Below are 24,439 nucleotides of genomic sequence, written 5' to 3'. Positions count from 1 at the left end.
CTCTGAAAATGAGTTTTACATCAAATCAGAGGTCAGCCAGGAGATTGTTGAGAAAGCGCATTCAGGCATGGGCAGAAGTCAGTGATTTGGGTTTATTATTTAAAATGAGAAAAGACTTTTCTTCACTTCTGGTCACATGGGATGCCTTTTGGGCGGGGCTTTTAGTGTGCGTCTCATTTCTGCTTTGCCCTCACTGGAGGCAGTGGTTTGAAGGAATATGATACGATTCTGTCTGCATTATATAATTTCTTGTTCTCGTCATCATCAAGGATCTGAAAACATTCTACATGATAGGGTGCTGATGGTGATGGTGGTTCTGATGGTGGAGAGTCCACAACTATGACATGATAAGGGACAATCTTAACTTACATTTTATACTAACTGCAAATTTCAAGACACTGTGTGCCAAGACAGACCCTTACTCTGTTCAACTGTGGTGAGTATGGTAGTTCCAGCTGCAGTCTTGAACCAAATGTCCATTTAGACCCATTGCATTATCCTGACATCTTACACATTTAACTTTCATGGACGACCAACTTTTTGGGTGGACTTGAATGAGTTAGTGACACTGTAAAGATGTAATATCTTAGAAGTCACAGATCTTGCAAATTCAGTGAAAATTGTAATATAGGGCTACCAGTTAAATAGTGTTTGTCGGATAATTAAAGAAATTAGCACCAGGTACAGATTAAGAACAATAACTGAGAGGAATCTCAGGCTGCATTTGCACTGCAGACCTTGATGAAGGCCAATTTAGAATTTTTGTCACTGTGCCTGATGTTTTTGATAAACCGCTTACATTTTCTATATAACGTTACTTGTATCAGATATCTGCATTTACAATGTACAAAGCAAACACATACTGACCTGGAAACATCAAGCGGCCACTGACTGAAGCTGTGACAATGAAAGAACACTCTTCGCTTCTGTCCTGTATTTACAGTAATATGTATTAAAAGTTTACTAAAAGTTTTTGGATGTTTTATAGCATCCTTAAGCATTGTGTTATTTCTTTTTTTTTGACACTGATGTCAAGCATATTTTTGGCAAGTTTATTTGTATAGTTTAGGACAGAAAAGTTCATTTGCCATTTGTATTTAATCAAGGCTTTTTTGACTAGTAAGTGTTTGAATGTCACAATCTGTCGACATCATTCACAATAATTATTTCAATGACCTAAGACAGAAAAATATATTCATTGCCCATTTGTTTGATGTGCAGGATCTTGAGGCTACCAAATCTATCTATCTATCTATCTATCTATCTATCTATCCATCCATCCATCCATCCATCCATCCATCCATCCATCCATCCATCCATCCATCCATCCATCCATATATATATATATATATATATATATATATATATATATATATATATATATATATATATATATATATATATATATATATATATACATTTTTTTTAATAAGAAGCACTGTAATAGTCACAATCCAACATTTCTTTTATTGGACACATTATGTTTTGGCTAAACTAATTTTGCTCATGGATACTCACAGAGGGACCCTCAATCATTCTTTGTGTCACAGGGTGGAATGTGTTTGTGTCCAAAGTTCAGAAGTACTTCACACTAAATCCTTTCTTTGTGTCATAGGCATTGTCTTGTGCAGTTTGAATATATATTTTAAAAAGAATGAAGTTATGTTTGTAGTGTTTAAGTGTTTGCAGATACAGTATAATTGACAATGATCAGTGCGGTGTACTAAGAATTACTTCTTTTTTTTCACATAAAATAGCCAGGCAGAGTTGAGATGACTATCATATGAGTAATTTTGCAGTATTTCAACATATTTCAAGTTTTATTAAAACAGGAAACAACTAAATTTTTTTGGAAGACAGTTGAAAATAATTGCACTGTCTATATAACATAAGGGGTTTCAATTGTAATGAAATTCTAGAACTTCATTTTTAAGGCAACTGTTTGAGCAAAATTCATTTTAAACGTACAAACAAATGACGTGATGATGGCGAAATATAATAAAAAAATATAGATGGATGGATGATATTTTTGTTGTTGGATAGTGGCCCTTTTTTGAAACTTTAAAAAACACATCTATTTGTCGTTAAACTAACCTGTATAGCACCAGTGAGTTAACGCATCCAGTCTCGATGATGGCAAAATATAGAGACACATTCATTCATAGATTCGCTATTTCCGGGGCCGGGTCACAGGGGCAGCAGTTTCAGGAGAGAACCCCACACTTCCCTCTCCCCAGACATTTCCTCCAGCTCCTCTGGAGGGATCCCGAGGCTTTCCCAGGCCAGTCTAGACGTAGTCCCTCCAGCGTGTCCTGGGAATTCCTCAAGGCCTCCTCCTTGTGGGACATGCCTGGAACATCTCCCTAGGTAGCAGTAGCGACACAATCTTAACCGGCGCTCTAGGCAAACGGCGGTCGTGCTGCCCATTTGCGGACGAAAGTGAATAACGGGGAGGGGTGGGGATGTGGGTTGAGTCTCCATGCCACACCTTGTAAGATACTGGCATTCGTGCCGCCCTTTTATGGGCAAAAGTGAAGAGTGGGGGCGTTGGTCGGGTGATGGATGGTTGTCGAGTCTCCAAGCCGCCCCTTGTAACTACCCGTGTTCATATTGCCCTTTTGCGGACGAATTGCCCATGCCTAAATCCGCCTCTGCTAGGTAGGCTTCCAGGAGGCCTCCGAAACAGATGCCCGAGCCACCTCAGCTGACTTCTCTCGATGTGGAGGAGGAGCAGCTCTACTCCGAGCTCCTCCCGGGTGACAGAGCTCCTCACTCTATCCATAAGGGTGCACCCTGCCACCCTGCAAAGGAAACTTATTTCAGCCGATTGTATTCGAGATCTTGTCCTTTCAGTCATGACTCAAAGCTCATGACCATATAGGTGAGAGTAGGAACGTAGATTGGCCAGTTAATCGAGAGCTTTGCCTTTCGGCTCAGCTCCTTCTTTACCACAACAGACCGGTACATCGACCGCATTACTTCTGCCACTGCAGTTATCCGCTTGTCAATCTTACATTCCATCCTTCCCTCACTCCTGAGCAAAATTCCAAGATACTTGGGCCCAATCTCAATTCTACCCCTTACCCCTACCCCTCATTTTGTGCTTGCATGCCAAGGGGTAGTGGTGTCCCAATTCTCTTTAGCTTGAAGGCATAGGGCTAAGGGGAAAGGGTGAATAGCTCTTCGAACCAAGAATTTTCAGGACCACACTCGAAACCAAGGGATAAGAAAATTTCCCAGAACACACCTACCACAATGGCAGTATTGCTGAACCCGAAAGTAAGGAGATCCACAAATTAGTATTTTTTGTCAATATTACACATTTTTATGACAAACAAACAAATGTTTTAATGTTCATGTTTTACCGTCATGCTTTTAAAAAAACGTTAAAAAACTATAATCTATATCTATAATCTATAATCCCTAATAATAATCTAATAATCTATAATCTATATCTATAATCTATAATCCCTAATAATAACTCCTGTACAGCAGTCCCACAACATTCTGACTCTCGAATACCCTGTCAGTAATGTCAAGTGGCTGGGAATGAGCTGTTTACAGTGTCTGCTATAATGTTAATGTTGATTTAGTGTGTTTACATTGATGACTCTACTGAAAAAAACAAGATTCCTACCTCTAAAACCAGGCTGGCCAACTAGCTAAAACCACTCAACCAGCTTAGGCTGGTTTAAGCTGGGTTTTTTTAGTAGGGGAATATGGCCTTCGGAAATTTCCTGAAGATAAATACCAAAAAATAGCACAACTGGAATAACTACAGCAGTCGCGATCGTCTGATCTCACATGAAGCAGGAGATCGCGATGACATATGATGACGTGTGCAGGTGCTGTAGTGCTGTCCCAATTCTTAGGGGTAAATTTTGAAGCCCTTCCCCTTAACCCTCGGTTGTAAGGGCCAAGAGGAAGGGGTAAGGGTACAACAATAGAATTGGGATTGGGCCTTGAACTCCTCCACCTGGGGTAAGGACTTTCCTCCAACCTGGAGATGGCAAACCACCTTTTTCTGGTGGAACACCATGGCCTCGGACTTGGAGGACTGCATTTTTAACTGTATTCAACATTATTTTTATTGACACATTTTTGACAGCATTTACAGAAGTTTTGAGCTAAATAATACTTAAGAATAATTTCAAATATACTTACTTGGTGTTCAATCAACATGAAAACTCTGCTTAATATGTTTCTGCAGAATTCTTTGATGAAGAATGTTCAAAAATTGTTTATATCTGCTCAAATAACTGTTTATTTTTCATTATATCCTTAGAATATGTGACATAAACACTTGAATAAAGCACAGCATTTCCACAAAATATATATGCCCATATACAGTACAACATGAGTAGCATACAAGACCATTTACAACATAAGTACTCAAAATATCTGCACCTTAGCTTGAACACTGAGCAGTTTAGCATGATGGCACACTTTCTACTGCAATATATATTAAGATGTAGCTTTGCATGCTTGTATGGTGTAAAATCTAGAGCTGCTTAATGTAATGGCTGCTTATGTTAGATCAAATGTAAATGTTATGGAGGACACGCAGACAGAAAACCCAGTCAGGAGGCAACTTGTGATACTCCAGTTTATTACCATCCAGTCTCAGGATCTTCATACGTGAATATGATGAGGGTCCGACTGTCCTGCAAAAACTGCTCACGTTGAACTCTAGAAGACAACAGAAAAGTTATAGCAGATCAGATTGAGTGTTAAAATTTAGTTGCAATGTTTAATTTAATTTAATTTAATTTAATTTAATTTAATTTAATTTAATTTAATTTAATTTAATTTAATTTAATTTAATTTAATTTTATTTAATTTAATTTTGTTCTTCTTGATTTCCATCTTATCTTACTGGCTGTGATTGTTAAGCTGTATTAAGCTTTATTACTTCCACTATTTATTGCGGACAGAAGATAGCCAGACAATGAGGTCAACATATTCAGCGATTGATGTGACATGCTGTTCCAGAGAGTTTGAAACAGGCGTTTGTCAAAATACAGCCCTCATAAACAGGAGCTGCTTCCCAATGCTGTGTAAATAAGTTACAGGTGTGCTGTGGCAGTAAAAACACAAGATCAGTACATCTGTGATGGGAAAATCTGTTTCATTCAGTTTTGAATGCTAAATGTGATGGCAGAATAATATTTAGATGTCTGGGCTGCTAATATTCAACTTCAGAGTTTCATGAATTGAGTTATCTCTGGTGGTATTAAAACTGTTCTCACCACAGAGAATCAATATGCGATTATAAAGCACTTAAGGTGTGTAACTGCTTTTTAGCTTTTTCACTCTATTGCCAGAAGTCCAGCAATAATAATATTATAATCATATTTTCTGGTGATCTATGCGAAAAACAGGCACACCATGTCTCCACCCTCAGACTTGGAGCCTTTTAAATGGCCCTAGCGAGACAATACACTCTCTATTACATTCTTTCCGTTTATTTTCTGAAGGTACATAGATTTGATAGATTCACAGGTTGTTTACTTATTTCTAAAATTTCTGTTGTATGTTATAATCATCATGATGTCATCATTTTCAGTAGTGACTTGTCAATAATAAGCTTTGGATTTTATTGCCGTTGTGTGAACAGCAATTAATGAAACATATATAGCAAGTCTTACTCCAAACATCCTAGATATTAGTTCATCTTTTTTTTCTTTTTTTTTTTTTTTGGTAAAAGATAACGTGGCATGTACACACATTTCTAAAAGCCACAAGACTTAATAATTGAATGATTATCAAATGTTCCAGATAATGTCACAAGACCTGCAATGTGACAAGTGAACATGGCCATTTGTTGACATAAAGCACTATTTCTACATGATTCAACTTGAAAAATTCAATTTGTTTGTTATAACTTACTATAATTATGGTTACATAACTTAAAACTAGGGGGTGACGCAGTGGCGCAGTAGGTAGTGCTGTCACCTCACAGCAAGAAGGTCACTGATTCGAGCCTTGGCTGGGTCAGTTGGCATTTCTATGTGGAGTTTGCATGTTCTCCCTGCGTTCGCGTGGGTTTTCTCCAGGTGCTCCGGTTTCCCCTACAGTCCAAAGACATGTGCCATAGGTGAATTGAATAAACTAAATTGGCTGTAGTGTATGTGTGTAAAAGTGAGAGTGTATGGGTGTTTCCCAGTACTAGGTTGCAGCTGGAAGGGCATCCGCTCTGTAAAACATACAGTATGTTGAATAAGTTGGCGGTTCACACCTGATGAATAAAGAGACTAAGCTGAAGGAAAATGAATGAATGAATTTAAACAAACTCACTTATTGTACGTGTTACTACATGATGATCAATTTGTAAGCTGGTCCAACAAAAAAATTAATTAAAAAAATCAGTGTATACCTTATGGCAGGGTCTCAAACTGCCAGCCCATGGGCTATTTAAGGGCTGCCCTCCTCTTTCCCCCACCCCACAACTGACGTATATAAAGATATTTGGTCCACCAAAACATCTATTTTTGAACCATTGTCATTGTTGTGCTGTGCGTCTAGCCACTTGTGGTTTTGACCTGCCACCTAGTCGACATTTATAATACTGCATTCAGATTAGTTTTACTTTCATTTTCTCTCAGTGTACGCTCCAGAATAACACACATGCATTTTTATTCTGTGGCTGATTTAAACATTAAAATATATGCCCGTAAGTGCTCTATTTTTACTAAAGCTCTGTTTTTGTAAATATTCAAGTGTCATTTGATTATTATCAGTTTTATACCACTTGTATTTTGATGTACAAACACTTCTTAATGGCTTACATGTTTTGCTGGTGGTGTAACAAATTTTGCTAAAATTGGATTCAAATATGTAATAGATCTTATTTAATAGATTTTCCTCATATGCTTATTAAGATTTGCATGTACAAATTATGTCCATTAGTAAAATTGTACTGCTAGTTGAATTGAACTTGTTAAAGTAAATGTGAATATGTACATACTTTCCCCCTCTATGTTGTAGTTTTACAAAAAAAGAAAGATATCGAGAGGAATTCAAATTCAAAATTCAAAACTAGATTAAAGACCTATCTGTTCAGTAAAGCATACACTTAGTGCACCACTTAGGGGGCTTCCACACAGGTTATGCATCTTGTTGATATACACTGTGAACATCAGCTACGCTAATTATTTTCTTTATTCTCCATTTCCACCTGGGGATACTCTTCCCGAGGCCCTCAGACTATGCAGAGTCACTGATTCGATCCAAGACCAACGACGAGATGATCCCAAGGTTTCCATATCCTGGACCAGGCCGAATCCTGAGCAGCTACTGTGATGGTCATGGAAGAGTGGAGAACATGAGACTGATTCCTGTGACGCTCCAGAGACAGACGAGTCTTCACTGAGGCCAGCTTCCAGCCTCCGCCACTGAGACTGCAGCTCTGCACAAGACGTTTGGCCAGCGGAGAAATTAAAATGATCGTGCCCAACTGAGCCTGGTTTCTCTCAAGGTTTTTTTTCTTCACTTCCGCCTTTAGTGAAGTTTTTTTTCCCTCTCCGCTGTCGCCACTGGCTTGCATGGTTCAGGATCTATAGAGCTGCGCATCGTTGGATTTGCCCTTCAATATTTGGACTCTCAGTAGTGATTATTAAACCACACTGAACTGAGCTCAACTGAACTGAACTTAAACACTACAAACTGAACTACACTGTTCCTATTTACTGTGACCTTTTATGTGAAGCTGCTTTGACACAATCTACATTGTATAAGCGCTATACAAATAAAGGTGAATTGAATTGAATTGAACAACTGCCTTAAAAGTCACTTTAGTTACCCAAACTGCTTTCTGCTGTTCTTACACTATTGGCACAATACAATTGATTATGCCAGAATAATAATTATTATGCCTATTATTTGTAGTATTTTCATAGCTATTTAAACTACCCCATCAATATCTACAACAAGAAAAAAAAGCTTGAGTTTTTACTGTGGATACTCTGTGAGAGAATGACAGAGTGTGTGTCTAACCCTTGGCCATACACACAACAACAACAGATATATTTCAGCAGCTGATGTGTGACACGATAAACGTGCTGATTTGCATTATTACTGGTGACAGGTAATGCTTGAAATATAAACATCATGTCTGTTGTCATCATGCATCGATTATGTCAGGTTTCCACTTTTTTCTTGTGCTTGATTGTTAAAACGGCCCTCCTATGAATTGTCAGTCACTGTAATGGCCAATTTGAGTTTGAAACCCCTGCTTTATGTCATAGTAAAAGTCGTAATGTCGATGTCAGGCTAAGGAAAGGGATTTATTATAGTATTATATATAGTAGTAGTATTAGATTATTTTATTATATCGTAGTAATACAATATAGTAATACTATATTACACATAGTCTACAAAAATAGTTTATAGTCAGTTATACTCGATCATGAATCTATCATAACAGTGTACTTTTAACTATGGTACCTTATCTACATGATGTAGGCCCACAACTCGGAAACTTAGGGCTTAAAAAAAATTCCTAAATTTCCCACACGACTTTGTTTTGGCATTTATGTGCATAAATGTGACATTTCCGTCATGACTTAAGCACACAGTCAGTTGTTTAATTACATTCTTTCCATTTGGTATCTTAGCAGAATATTACACTTCATTTTGAGCAGGTAAACCACTATTAATACTGTAGCACATTTAGCCAATAAAATATCTGGTCCATCCATTCCACTTGTTTTCTGACAGTTAATTTCACATTTGAATGTATATCTCTAAACAGTATTTCCAACATGACTTAAATGTAAAAGTTCTTTACATTCTTTCCGTTTGTTTCCTTAAGGTAAATCTGACAAATTGTTCCTTGTAAATAATTAGAATATTATACCTTACGTTGAGGTCGTAAACCACTATTAGTAGCTCATTTAGTATGGTACATTCTGGATTGCATTCTTTCCACTTGTTTTCCTAATGGTAATCTGACAGGTTGTTTAACCTTACCTCCAATTCTTGGTTAGAACAAGCCAATTGTCTGTTCTGTCACTTTCAATGTTGGCTTGTGAATTATTAGAATGGCATATTTCTATTTGAGTTGGTAAACCACAATTAATGACATGAGGATTTGTTGTGTGCTTTAAAGAAAGTGCATCCTGTGTAACTTCTGTCTGAAATGAATGGCTGCTAAAGACTTTGCTGTTCGCGGTAACTGAGCTCGGCCTGCTGCTGAGGAGGAGGGGAGAGAACAGAGCGTGCTTTTAACACATGTGGATTCCTTCTGGAGTATTCGCAGATGTTCCTAAACCTTCCCACTTTCTTCTCTCCCTCCTACTCTTTCAGCTAACCTACTTTTTCTAGTCACCTTGCGTCTCTCCATGATGTTTCTGTCTGCAGACATGCTGCGACAAACACATTAGACAACAAGAGAGGGGGGAAAGGAAACCAAAGTGAGCAGGGAAAGTTTGTTATTTCGCTTGTCACACTCTCTGTCATTTTTCCCATGGCCTATCCGTGTCTGAATGTTGATTCTGTCGTGCCAGGGATTATTTCATCGGGCCTGAGAACACGGCCTCATTCTGTAAGACTGTTAATCAGGACACAAACATTCGAACGGCTCTCAGTCAAGCTATTGGAGAGCTTACAGATTTGTGTTTAGAGTCATTTCTGCACTTGGCTGATGTTTAAAACTGTAGCAGATTTATAGGTATTGTGGTTCCTGAAATCTTCTCTTCATCGTTATGCACTGTTTCTCTTGCCACAGATTTGTGTGTAGTTCACAGTTCTTTTTAACTCATTCTAAAAGCGTTACATTTACAGAATGTGAACTGAATTAGAATCTTCAAGTAATGAATGTAATGTAATGTGTACTTATATAGCACATTTAATGAGTATGGCCATACACCCAAAGTGCTTCACAATCATGAGGTGGGGGGGGGGGGTCTCTCCACACTACCACCAGTGTGCAGCATCCACTTGAATGATGCGTCGGCAGCCACAGGACAATAGCGCCAGTGTGCTCACCACACACCAGCTATAGGTGGAGTGGAGAGACAGTGATAGAGCCAGTTTAGTGGATGGAGGTGATTCACTGTAAAAAGTGAAAACGTAAACAAATTACTTCGACTTGTTACAATTAAAGGAATTAAGTTTGACAAACTTAATTTATGACAGTTTTCAGTAATAAATTAAGTTAGTACTTTTAGGTGTAACAAGTTTTAGTAATTTGTTAAAGAAAACAGGTATGGAACAGTACGTGCAGTACAGTACAAATCATTCAATATAATAATGTTAATGTAATAATAATAGTAAACATACTTTTATTACCATATCGAATTATTTCCCTTCCCATGTAAATATAAAAATAATACTTTTTTTTGTGGCAAATACAAGTCATGCACATTATTGATAGTGAACAATATTTATACCTTCCATAAATAAATGACCAAAACCTGTTACACCTAAAATAACTAACTTAATTTATTACTGAAAACTGTTATAAATTAAGTTTGTCAGACTTAATTTATTTAATTGTAACAAGTCAAAGAAATTTGTTTAAGTTTCCACTTTTTACAGTGTTGGGAGGCCATGATCGTAAGAGCCAGGACACCGTGGTTACACCCATACTCTTTACAAGAATTGCCATGGGATTTTTAATGACCACAGAGTTTAACATCTGGATCTGAAAGATGGTGCCCACTGACAGTATGGTGTCCCCTTCACTTTACTGGGGCGTTAGGACTCACACAGACTGCAGGTTGAGTGCCCCCTGCTGGCCTCTCTAACACCACTTCCAACAGCAGCCTAGTTTTCCCATGTGTTCTCCCATCCAGGTACTGACCAGGCTCAGCCCTGCTTAGCTTTAATGAGTAACCGGTATTAGGCTGCAGGGTGATATGGCTGTGGCTATAAGAATTTAGTATTGCAGTTTGATCTTATGTTTGGTTCAAGTTCAAGAACAAGTCCAGTTTATTTATATAGCCCGTTTCCAACTGCCACAAGGCCGCACAAAGTGCTTTACAGAGAAAATACTAACAAGCAGTATGGACATAAACAAAACAGCAATAAGCACATAATGTAAAAGAGCATAAAGGATGTAAAATAGATTATACAAAAACAGTTTGGTTTCAATGCCGAAAACAAGAAAGTAATAGACCCTTTAAAAAATTCCGCCTAGTTAAAAGATGCTACCACAGTTGACCACACTAAACAGGATTAAAAATGAGACCATTTGCCCCCCACCCAGGGAAAGGACTTATGCTTCCAAAGACCTAGAAAATAGATGAGTCTTTAATTTAGACTTGGGCTGCATCCAAAACCGCATACTTCCATACTATATAGTACGCTAAAATCAGTATGCGAGCTGAGTAGTATGTCTGAATTCATAGAATTCGAAAATCAGTATGCGAGAAGTACCCGGATGACTTACTACTTCCAGCGAGATTCTGAAGTGCGCATGCCATGCACGCTGCGCTATCCCAGGAGTGAAGCGATGCAAGTGATGCAGGTAGGTCATGTGATGATGACCAAATGGCGGATGTAGTACGTCCGAATTCCATTCAAACTACTCACATTCATACTGTATAGAACAAACTTTTCTAACAGCCGAGTAGTACATTTAAATTCGAATGCAGTACATACTGAGTAGTAGCCGGTTTTGGATGCAGCCTTAAAAATTTGCAGTGACAAAGCCATTTTTATTTCTAGTGGCAGCACATTCCAAAGACGAGAACCGGCTATTGCAAATGCACGTTCGCCCCAGCTTTTGAGGTGGGCCTTTGGGACTTTCAATAGAAACTGATCAGAGGATCGCAAGTGTCTGGATGGAGTGTAGACCACAATCAGTTGGCATAAATAATTGGGGCCCAGGCCATGTAAGGCTTTAAACACAAAGAGAATTTTTTTTAATTTGATTCTTCGTCTCACCGGTAGCCAATGAAGAGCCTTCAAAATGGGAGTGACGTGCATATTTTTGGGCTTTTGGTTAAGTCTAGTTAGTTTTGTACTGTAGGCAAGCGATCTAAGACTTAGGCAGCCAAAGATAGAGGGAGTTACAATAGTCTAACTTGGAGGTTATAAGTGCATGTATTGCAATTTCTAGAGAATGTGTAGTGAGGGAGAACATCATTTTAGAAAGAAGGCGAAGTTGGTAAAAGCCATTTCCAACCACATTTGAAATAAATTTATTAAATTTTAAGTTCTGATCTAATGTTATGCCCAGGTTGAGTACCTGGAGTGATCTGAACTCCTCCAAGTTGCCTAACCTGAGGTGTTTACAATCCAACAATGTTTGGTTACATTTAAAAGCAAAAAAAAAAAAGAAAGTGCTAATTATTGAATATAATAAAATATGTAGACCAAGATAAAAGAACTGTCATTTCCAGAATACATTTATCTGGTCAATTTTAGAATCAGGGATGTGTTTCTTTCGCATATGGATTTTCGTATTTTCCGAGCTCAATGGGGCGTTCCCTAATTAGCGTAAATCCGAAGTTTTTTATTTTTTTTGAGGGGGCGAGGCTCAATGAGATTAATCTTCATCAAAGCAGATGATCTGATTGATGGTTTGGGACTTCATTGTTCATCATTGTGCACAAGAAGGAGCAACTGCTTTGTTCTGGACATCATTCAGGTATAAAGATATTGTGTAGTCCTATAATGTGTGCGTATGACGAAGCCACTGACAATATGCAAGATTATGAAATCGTTTTGAATGCGTGAGCGGCTGTGCACCTTTTCCACATTTGCATGACACGATCATGTGTAATCTATGTAAAATAATAAATAAAAATTTATATTTATTAAATATTCATATTATATTTGTAGAATGCACATTTGTTATTATCATCTGCAAGTCATCTGTCCTTATGTCTTCATTTATTCAGTATCATTTATTTAATATCAAATATATTTATATAAAGAATATTATTTATTATTTCTATTATTATTATTATTATTATTAGAATTTATATTATTATCTATCTTCTTTCATTTTTTTCTCTTTTGTCATCGGCTGATCACATGCCTGTGTAATGTAGTAAATTCCTTTAATTCAATGTCAAATTTCAAAGTTCCCTTATGGCTACTTTAATTCAAATTCACATAATGCTGTGACCCAATATGAAGGGAAATTGTGTGGTTTACTCAGTTTAATCGTTTAAAATCAAATCCATGGTTTCCTGACGACTGTCAGCAGTACTTTATTTCTATTATAAACATCTTGAAACGTCTCTTGAAAACCTGCAAGAAGATTTAAGTGTCATGTCCTCTCCAAGTTCTGCTGGAGCAATTTATGGAATGTTTTGTTAATGTAACATCAGCAGGAGAATAAAAGGTTCTCTGTCTTGTGTCTTGTCACTTGTGCCTTGTTAAACAGCATGAAACACTCTTTTTGAAACGAGACTTTCCTCTGTCTCAGTGAAATTCAGCTGTGCTGCTTTGCAGTGCTATAGAATAGCTGTTTTTGGTTGGTCTAAAGTAAAAACCTCATACAAACTCACCTTGAATGTGGTTAACCTCAAGGTAGAGGTACTGAAGGGTGATGGGAACTGAGGGGATTTCTGTCAGCCGGTTATATGAAAGGTCCAACTCTACCAGAGATGTAAGGTTAAAGGCTCCAGGGTCAAGCCCTTCATTCCTCAGCTTGTTGTGTCCGAGTCGTAGGTAGCGGAGTCTGTTGAAGCCATGAAGGCTGTTCTCAGACAGTCCAGTCAGAGAGTTGTTGGAGAGATAAAGCTGCTGGACAGATGGAGGCAGATGTTTGGGAAAAGTGTCCAGAAAGTTGTGACTAAGATCCAGGAGATTGAGGGCTCCAAGACCTGGTGGAGAACATAACAGATAAAGTCATAAAGTGGGTTAGCACAGGTTTTCTGATCATTTTGAATGCACAATATTGGTCTCATATTGATTACTATATCAGATATGAGAGGTCTGTCTGTCTATCTCTTGTTTATACTTTTAAAAATAAATGTTCTAAAGGGATTTATTTACATTGATGCAATAGATTAAATTAATTATTCTAATAAATAAAAGATCTCATTCCACCATAATTTTTTGGGAATTTATCCATCCATCCATCCATCCATCCATCCATCCATCCATCCATCCATCCATCCATCCATCCATCCATCATTTATTTAATAACCGATTCTCATTTTCTCAGTTTTTGCATTTAAATCATTTTAAAATCATCTACATTGTTCATTTTAAACCTTTTAGACAAATTAAACAATTTATATGTGTTGTCCAACAATAAATAATCCCATACAGATCTCAGGCCGAATTTAATAAAATCTATTTGAAACTTGTTTTTGAAGATGAAGAATGATAAACATTGGAAGCCAATCAATCAATTTATTATTCTTAGACAAATATATTTTTATTAAAAGTAATTTATTGGTTAGTGAATAATAAATTAGTTTATCTCTGGGTTTATCTTTAGAAAACTTGTAATCTAGGAAAAACAAACAAACGAAAACATTGCATACCTTTGAAATCCCCCTCTTCGATAGTCTTCAGACGATTGCCTTGTAACAAAATTAAGGTCAAACTGTCCAGATTTTGGAAAGCACCTTCAGAAATCTTTTCAATGTGATTGTATGCAAGTCGCAGCTGTTTAAGTCCGCTTGGCAGTCCATCTGGCACTTTAGTTAGGTTATTATGATTTATGAAAAGATTTACCAACCAGGTCAGATTGGAGAACAACACATTATCAAGTTGCTCACTCAATAGTTGATTGTGGTCCAAGATTAACCAGCGTAAGTAGGTGGTATTGGCAAACGCGCTGGATCCAAGAGAAGTAATAATATTGCCTTGGAGGAACAGGTACTGCAGGCGGAATGGAAGGCCAGAGGGAAGCTGATTAAGGCCTCTGTGGTCACAATAAACGGCAGTCGGCCACTGAATTGGGCAGTCGCACTCCAAAGGACAGCTTTGTGTGTTCACAGCCCGATACCAGCCTGGATCCATCCGGTCTTTCAAAGTCAACACGCTCGGCTCTCCTAGAAAACGGTTGATCCAGAGTGGTACACCTCCATAGTCCAAATCCATTGTAAAGGCCCGAGTCAGCCCACACACAGAGAGTAACAAAAAAACTGACCTGTAATCCATTCGTCCGCCTACCTAGATGAACACACAAATAGGTATTTAAAGATATTTCAAATCCTTAATGGAGTTTAGGAAGCTTTTTTGTCTAGCAGCAATGAATTAAAATCTCCACACATGCTGTTTTACAATTTTTTGCAGAATAAGGCAAATTGATGATGAAAACATTTCAACATTGACGAATAAATAATTAAAAAAATCCATTAAAATAATATAGTAGCAATGTTCACACCACATCTTTATGCATAACTAACCTAAATTGTAATTGAAACCCCTTTCAAAACTAGATGATAAATGATAAACATTGGCAGCTGATCATAATCAACAAGCTTGAGCACTTAAACCAGCAGACGGCATAACTGCATCACATGCTTATAATAAACAGAACAAAACCATGTGTCGGTTTGGTTGCCAGTTTAGCTGTTTTTCTTGGTGTGAATGGGTCTTAAAAGTAACAATAAACAGCAGACCTGTTGCATTCCTAGTTAATTTTGATAATATAAACAAAGGATCTTACAAGGGTCATGAACTCAGATATATATATATATATATATATATATATATATATATATATATATATATATATATATATATATATATATATATATATATATATATATATATATATAGAATGTTCTTGTTAGTCTGAAAGCAGCTTACATTGAAACCGATTTGCCAAAATGACTGTGAATGTGCCCCTTTATTATGTAATAGTGTGGCTTCACAGAAGATCATGCTTACTTCACTTCATTACCTTTTTAGCAGGTAAATAATGAGGGAGGCAAATGTTGGTCAACGCAGAAACCAAATAATAAAGATGTTCTGAAGAGACTACGAGACACTGTGCTGGGCCAAGCTGTGGAAAACAGTCCTTGCATTGCCTTTTTTCTCATCCCAACATTAGGAAAGAGTGGATTAACTTTATTTTTAATCAAGGTCCAGACAATGTCAGTAAGAACTTTCACTTGTTGTGCCCCTATTATGTTCTATGAAAGATTCATATTTTGGTTTGCGGAGTTCCCAGCATGCGGAGTCCACGATACGCATGCAGGGTCAAAAAACACTTTCATTATCTTATAATTTGCATTTATTTTTACCCTATTGTCCCAACGACTGCCATATGATTTGTTCAGTAGTTAATTTTTCCATACCCCTCTTTTGCGTGTAAACTGCTAATATGCTGTGATTGATCCAATGACCCAGTCTGTTGTGATTGGTCTACTGCTTGCAGCACAGTTTGGAAATGGAATGCCCATCACAGCTTATAAATGTTGAAGCAAACAGCCATGGTACAGTATATGTGTGAGCCCAATGCAGGAACCCCTACTCTTTTCGAGGGACATCCTGAAATTTTTAATGACCATAGAGATTCAGGACTTCAGTTTAACATCTCATCTGAAAGACGGCATTCACTGAGCAGTATAGAGTGCCCTTCACTATACTGGGGCATTAGGACCCACACAGACCGCAGGTCGAGTGCCCCCCTGCTGGTCTCATTAACACCACTTCCGGCAGCAACCTAGTGTTCCCATGTGGTCTCTCATCCAGGTACTGACCGGGCGCAGCCCTGCTTAGCTTTGGTGGGTGACCATGTGAGAGTTGCAGAGAGCTACAGTAGCTGGCATTTTAAATTTTGACGTTCTGCTGTGTGAGAGCATGTTTAAAGTAGCCAGTGAGTGTATATCCTTCATAAATGGACACAGCTGTGTTTTAGGTTAAAGACACAGATGCAAATCAACAGATCGAATTCATTGAAATGATTGAGTTTCATAGCACAGTGCTTTCCACATCCGCTGTGAAACCTGCTTTAGCCAGTTAGAGATGTGTAAGCTACACGAAACAAACACAACCTTTAAAGTAAGTAAGTAAAGTAAAGTAAAGTAAGAGGATGCTACTGATTAAATTAGATCTGTCAGTGTTATTACATGACACAAGTGTGAGAAAATTATTTCTTGGTAACTATTTCTTTAATTGTCATTACGGATGTGTTGATATGCATCTGTGTCTTTAACCTAAAACACAGCTGTGTCCATTTATGAAGTATATACACTCACTGGTTACTTTATTAGGTACACCCATCCAACTGCTTGTTAATGCAAATTTATAATCAGCCAATTACATAGCAGCAACTCAATGCATTTAGTCATGTAGACATGGTCAAAACGATCTGCTGTGGTTCAAACCGAGCATCAGAATGGGGAAGAAAGATGATTTAAGTGACTTTGAACATGGCATGGTTGTTGGTGTCACAGGGGCTGGTCTGAGCATTTCAGAACCTGCTGATCTATTGGGATTTTCACGCACAACCATCTCTAAGGTTTACAGTGAATGGTCAGAAAAAGAGAAAATATCAAGTGAGCTGGAGTTCTGTAAGCACAAATGCCCTGTTGATGCCAGAGGTCAGACAAGAATGACCAGACTGGTTCAAGCTAATAGAAAAGCAACAGTAACTCAAAAAATCACTCGTTACAACTGAGATATGCAGAAGAGCCTCTCTAAACACACACGTCGAGACGGATGGGCAACAGCAGCAGAAGACCACACCAGGTGTCACTCCTTTCAGCTAAAACAGGAAATTGAGGCTACAATTCGCACAGGCTTACCAAAATTGGTCAGTAGAAGATTGGTAAAACGTTGCCTGGTCTGAATTCTGCTGCGACATTCGGATGGTAGGGTCAGAATTTGCCATCAGCAACATGTATGGCTACTTCCAGCAGGATAACACATCATATCATAAAGCACAAATCATCTCAGACTGATTTCTTAAACATGACAATGAGTTCACTGAACTCAAATGGCCTCCACAGTCAGCAGATCTCCATCCAATCCTTTTTCATGTGGTGGAACTGGAGATTCGCATCATGGGTGAGCAGCCGATAAATCTGCAGCAACTATGGACCAAAATCTCTGAGGAATATTTCCAGTACCTTGTTGAATCTGTGCCACAAAGGATTAAGGCAGTTCTGCGAGCAAAAGGGGGTCCAACCAGCTACTAGTAAGGTGTACCTAATAAAGTGGCCGGTGAGTGTAGACTGTCAAACATACATGCAAATTATATCGGTGTGCATACAGCTACTCTTACTAATATACTAAACTATTTACAAAATCATACTAGGGGATTACTCTAAATTATGTTGTTGTTTTTTTTTTTTTTTTACAAAAATCTTGATTATTATTAGATAAAAAGACTTTCACAAAAAAGACAGTTCATGAAATATTCAATGCCCCTATTTCAGTGTCAGTTTCAGGAAAAACATTTTAAAATAGCTACTTTCAAAAGAACTCTATTCCTTTCTCTGTTGTCACTCTGCTAGCACATGCACGATCTACATACATGAGAGGAATGTGCATACCTTTCGCCTCTCTTCACCAAGTCACCGACCAGTTTCACTCAGAAGAGCCTCCTAACTGTAGATGTGTCGACTCAGTCACTGTAGACTTTTACACAGGACACTGCATGGCAACTCATGAAGTTTTACCCGGCTACTGAAACATTCCTCACGCAGCGATGGCCTTTTTCTTCCATACGGCTTATTCGCACTCTCTTTTTTTCCCCCAACCTGTCTCGGAAGCTTATGGTTGGAGTTTACCCACTGCACAACAGTTGTTAGAAACATGTGTGCTGGCAGCTCGAGAAAAGGCGAACTTTAAAGGCAATGCTGTTGTGAGTTAAGATCTTCTTAATGCACAACACATAATGCATTGACGGCTTGACTATTTGTAATCTATAACTGATGTGGAATCATTTGTTAATGCTTATGCAAACCATATAGCGTTACATAAACAGCCTCAGGCCACTGACTGATGGACTGCAGTGTCACGTCACTGAGTCTGTGAGAAAGAGGAGTGTGTTTTGCAGGCAGTATGTTTTTCTCTTTGCTGCTCTGGAACATCTAGCATGGAGAGAAATGGTTGCAGTTAGACAGCTGGAGGGGGCCTGGGGAGCCAAACAGACCCTGCTCGTCTGTGAGAGAGTAAGAGAGAGAGAAAGAGTCTAGTTTAGTTAAGATACTGTAGCTTTAGTCCAACACTTCAAAGCCCTTCCATTGGGATGAGACAATGATTTTGGCTTGCAATAGTCTGAAAAGTCAGAGTGCCCCCTAGCACTCAAATCAACCATGACAATTACAAAAGCAAGGTTCTGCGTGACCTGCAGTTATGCTAAATAAATATGTAGTGGATGATTATATTATATTATATTATATTATATTATATTATATTATATTATATTATATTATATTATATTATATTATATTATATTGTTATATTATATTATATTATTGTATTATATTATATTATATTATATTATATTATATTATATTATATTATATTATATTATATTATATTATATTATATTATATTATATTATTGTATTATATTATATTATATTATATTATATTATATTATATTATATTATATTATATTATATTATATTATATTATTATATTATATTATAATATTCATTCCTTCTTGCTTTGAGGTGACAGCACTACCTACTGCGCTACCACGTCGCCTATTATTTAATTTAATTTTATTTTATTTTATTTTATTTTATTTTATTTTATTTTATTTTATTTTATTTATTTTATTTTGTTTTGTTTTGTTTTGTTTTGTTTTGTTTTGTTTTATTTTATTTTATTTTATTTTATTTTATTTTATTTTATTATGTTACATTATATTACATTTTATTATATTATATTATATTATATTATATTATATTATATTATATTATATTATATTATATTATATTATATTATATTATATTATTGTATTATATTATAATATTCATTCCTTCTTGCTTTGAGGTGACAGCACTACCTACTGCGCCACCACGTCGCCTTTTATTTTATTTTATTTTATTTTATTTTTATTTTATTGTGTTACATTATATTACATTTTATTATTATATTATATTATATTATATTATATTATATTATATTATATTATATTATATTATATTATATTAATATTATTATATTATATTATATTATATTATATTATATTATATTATATTATATTATATTATATTATATGCAAAAAAAAAAAAAAGAAAATTGCAAAAAAGTGCATTTATACCAGGATATTGTCACTGAAACTGATATTACATAAACCAAAATTGCCCATGTTATCAGATTTGCATAATATGTTTTCAAATAAACAAATATTTTTAAATAAATCATTACAATTATTTAAAAATAAGTATCAATGAAAAATGACAAAATCACTGAAACTAGCTGAAATTATGTAAATAAAAAGTATAATATATAAACATCACTCTTAAAATATATTTGTTACAATGCACAATAACATATTGTTAAAACTTATTATTAAACAAACCGGTAATGTATTGAGTATGGTCATCAGAAATGTCATATAGACAAAAGTAATAGTTCAAAATTTTTAAATTAGAAAAGATATCGTCACCTCACAGCAAGAAGGTTGCTGGTTCAAGCATCAGCTGAGTCAGTTGGCGTTTCTGAGTGGAGTTTGCATGTTCTCCCCATGTTTGCGTGGGTTTCCTCTGGGTGCTCCGGTTTCCCCACAAGTCCAAAAACATGTGGTACAGGTGAATTGGGTAGGCTAAATTGTCCGTAGTGTATGTGTGTGTGAATGAGTGTGTATAGTTGTTTCCCAGTGATGGATTGCAGCTGGAAGGGCATCCGCTGCGTAAAACATATGCTGGATAAGTTGGCGGTTCATTCCGCTGTGGCGACCCCTGATTAATAAAGGGGCTAAGCCGAAAAGAAAATGAATGAGTTGTTAAAACTATTATGTTCAGAAATGTGTAAAAAATCTTCTCTGTTAAACAGAAATTGGGGAAAAGATATAGATAATAGATAATACATATTATTTATATATATATATATATATATATATATATATATATATATATATATATATATATATATATATATATATATATATATATGATATCTTATTCAATATTTATATATATATTTCCCTTGTTTAGTTTTGTTTATTTAAGATATCCAAGTGAGCATGGCATGTCATCTGACCCATATGCAGGATTCCCTCAGTCCTTTGAACTCTCTTTGAAGGCCAGACAGGTAATGTTTGATAAACACTGACTTAACTCTGCAAGTATTGCTTTGAGCCTGAGCTGGAGTGTTTTTGAAGGGGGCGTTTATGTTATTCTGTTCCCTCAAACACTGTCGTCTGCCTTCAGCTGCCAAATTTCTTTTCCATTTAAACAGAAGGAAATGAAGAACCTTCCAGTGCTTTTTGGAATTCCACTTTGTAAGCCAGCAGGCAGTGCACAGAAAAAGAGAGAAATCTGAAAAAAAAAAAAAACAGCAGCAAAATTAAAGTTTGTTCACATCCATGATACAGAAAAATAGTTTTGGTATTTCACTTATAAATTATTATTATTATTATTATTATTATTATTAGTGTTTGTAATGAAACAGCATTATTATAGTACAAATCCACACTTCCTTACACTGACCTTCCTCTTGGTTCTCAATGCTTTCTTAGCAGGTGTGCATAAATCCATAAATCCATTCAGCATAAATTATGTGTACATGTGCATCCAATCAAAACACAGCATTTATGTTTACATTGCGGTTTAATGTCTTGCATTTTTATGAGTGGTCCAGTCTTATGTGTTTTTCTGCTGGCACTTTGTGACTGAGGCCTTTGTGACTGTTTCGTGGTTAGCTTAATGGTGAAATCATGCTAACAGCTTACTCAAGGATACAGAGCGGGTTTGAGAATCAGTTCACTTCTGTTGCCTATTTCAGAGCTAATTCATTCAAGAACCAGTGCCTTACTCATTACTTGTGATTTACAGGCTTAACAGAGTGTTGCCTGTGGTAAAGAAATGTTTTTCAGCTCTTTTCTATACTGCATGTTACTTGATCAAGCCTGTTGATTAATTCCAGCCTATATAATCGGATATGATCGGTTATTTCCTATTGAGATCATCTGCCTGTGACTCATGTCTTGGCTGCAAAATCGCATGCTTTTCCCTGAGCCGATGCCTAGAGGGAGCTGTAGCTCAAACTGCACATTTTTTTTCTTGAATGTTCACTGAGATAGTACTTTTTCAAAAGTAACTGCTTTGTTTCTTTTTTACACCTAAATTGTGCAGTTAAGTGGCATAAAGGTACATCCTAGCAGCACTTTAATTGTAAATATTTGTAACTTTTTAAAGGATGCCAATGATATCAACTGGATGCACACTGGATACACTCTATACATATACACACGATACATCTGCACACATGATACACTCCATACATATGCACACATGATACATTCTATACATATGCACAAATGATACACTTCATACATCTGCACACATGATACACTCCATACATATGCACACATGATACATTCTATACATATGCACACATGATACATTCTTTACATATACACACATGATATGTCTTTCAGTGGTCTATAAATAAACATAATCATGCTTATGAACCCAACACTGGACATAAGAGCTTTTTTAAACCTATATATAACTAATATAACCTAAGACAGACTATACAATATACACTCAATAGCCACTTTATTAGGTACACCTTACTAGTATCGAGTTGGACCCCTTTTTGCCTTCAGAGCTGCCTTAATCCTTCGTGGTATAAATTCAACATGATACTTCAGATTTTGGTCCATATTGACAGATTTGTCAGCTGCACATGATGTGAATCTCATGTTAGACTATATGTTAGACTGTGGAGGCCATTTGAGTACAGTGAAATTATTTTCATGTTCAAGAAACCAGTCTGAGATGATTCTGCCTTTATGACATGGTGCGTAATCCTGCTGGAAGTAGCCATCAGAAGATGGTACACTATAGTCATAAAGGCATGGACATGGTCAGCAACAATACTCAGGTAGGCTGTGCCGTTGACATGATGTTTAATTGGTACTAATGGGCCCAAAGTGTGCCAAGAAAATATCCCCCACACCATTACATCACCACCAGCCTGAACCGTTGATACAAGGCAGGATGGATCCATGCTTTCATGTTGTTGATGCCAAATTCTGACCCTACCATCTGAATGTTGCAGCAGAAATCAAGATTCATCTGACCAGGCAACATTTTTCTATTCTTCTATTTTCCAATTTTGGTGAGCCTGTGTGAATTGTACCCTCAGTTTCCTCTTCTTAACTGACAGGAGTGGCACCTTTCTTCTCCATTCTGATGTTCAGTTTAAACTGCAGCAGATCGTCTTGACCATGTTTACATGCCTAAATGCATTGAGCTGCAGCCATGTAATTGGCAGATTAGAAATTTGCGTTAACAAGCAGTTGGACAGGTATACCTATTAAAGTGGCCGGAGAGTGTATATTTTGAAGGCAACTCAAGATCTCTAGATTAAGCTTATTTTACCAAAATAAATATGATCATGCCTTGATTTTTAATTTTTTAATTAGGACAGTAAGGTCTGACTTTGCTGAGACCAAAGTCTTGTCACTTAATAGAAATAATGTACAGTATAGAATATAAAGTCATGGTGCAGTGGAAAAAAAAATTATATTTTGTATGACTCCCATGAGCTTGGAAGGCTGCATTCATACATCTCTACAATGACTCAAATAACTTATTAATAAAGTCATCTGGAATGGCAAAGAAAGCATTATTGCAGGAATCCCAAAGTTCATCAAGATTCTTTGAATTCATCTTTAATGCCTTCATCTTCCCCCAGACATGCTCAATCATGGTAATGTCTGTTGACCGGGTTGGCCAATCCTGAAGCACATTGACCTTCTTTGCTTTCAGGAACTTGGATGTGGAGGCTAAAGTATAAGAAGGAGCGCTATCCTGCTGAAGAATTTGTCCTCTTCTGTGGTTTGTAATGTAAAGGGCAGCACAAATGTCTTTATATATCAGGCTGTTGATTTTGCCATCCACTTAATGCAAGCCCCCTTTCTTAATGAAACCCCAAACCATGATTTTTCCTTCATCAAACTTGACAGATTTCTGTAAGAATCTTGAGTCCATACGAGTTCCAATAGATCTTCTGCAGTATTTGTGATGATTGGGATGCAGTTCAACAGATGATTAATAGGAAAAATCTACCTTCTGCCACTTTTTCAAATGATCAACTAGAAGTCAAGTTATTATTAGTTGCTCATACAACTTGGATCGAAGACAAGACTTTTGTTAGGTAGTGTATATGTATAGTTTTAGGCTGTGTTTTAGATTTTAGTTTCACAAATTTTTGCATGCATATTTACAGTTTTCACAGTCAAACACAGGCTAATAATATTAACAATTCATTTTGTATAGTTCCTCTAAAAAGTATAACTATGCATGCAAGCAACAACATATTAAACAGTACACTTTAAATGCACGCAACAAATATACAACAAACAATGCAAATAAAATGTAATATGA

At 36.6% G+C, this 24,439-nt stretch overlaps 1 protein-coding gene across 1 annotated transcript; it reads right to left on the bottom strand.

Annotated features, from left to right (window-relative positions):
- Positions 1–4,250: 4,250 nt before the first annotated feature.
- Positions 4,251–18,741, bottom strand: zgc:113307 (uncharacterized protein LOC553753 homolog). Its single transcript, XM_056468083.1, has 4 exons — positions 18,420–18,741; positions 14,451–15,084; positions 13,464–13,781; positions 4,251–4,689 (listed from the first exon to the last, which is right to left on the bottom strand). Exons 2-4 carry the CDS (start codon positions 15,070–15,072, stop codon positions 4,538–4,540), a joined length of 1,092 nt encoding a protein of 363 aa, XP_056324058.1. The 5' UTR covers positions 15,073–15,084; positions 18,420–18,741; the 3' UTR covers positions 4,251–4,537.
- Between the last annotated feature and the right edge of the window lie 5,698 nt (positions 18,742–24,439).

Source organism: Danio aesculapii, chromosome 11 (assembly GCF_903798145.1).
Source record: "Danio aesculapii chromosome 11, fDanAes4.1, whole genome shotgun sequence".
NCBI lineage: Eukaryota > Metazoa > Chordata > Actinopteri > Cypriniformes > Danionidae > Danio > Danio aesculapii.
The sequence above is the reverse complement of the archived record's forward strand: the minus strand, read 5'-3'. Positions and strand labels throughout refer to the sequence as shown.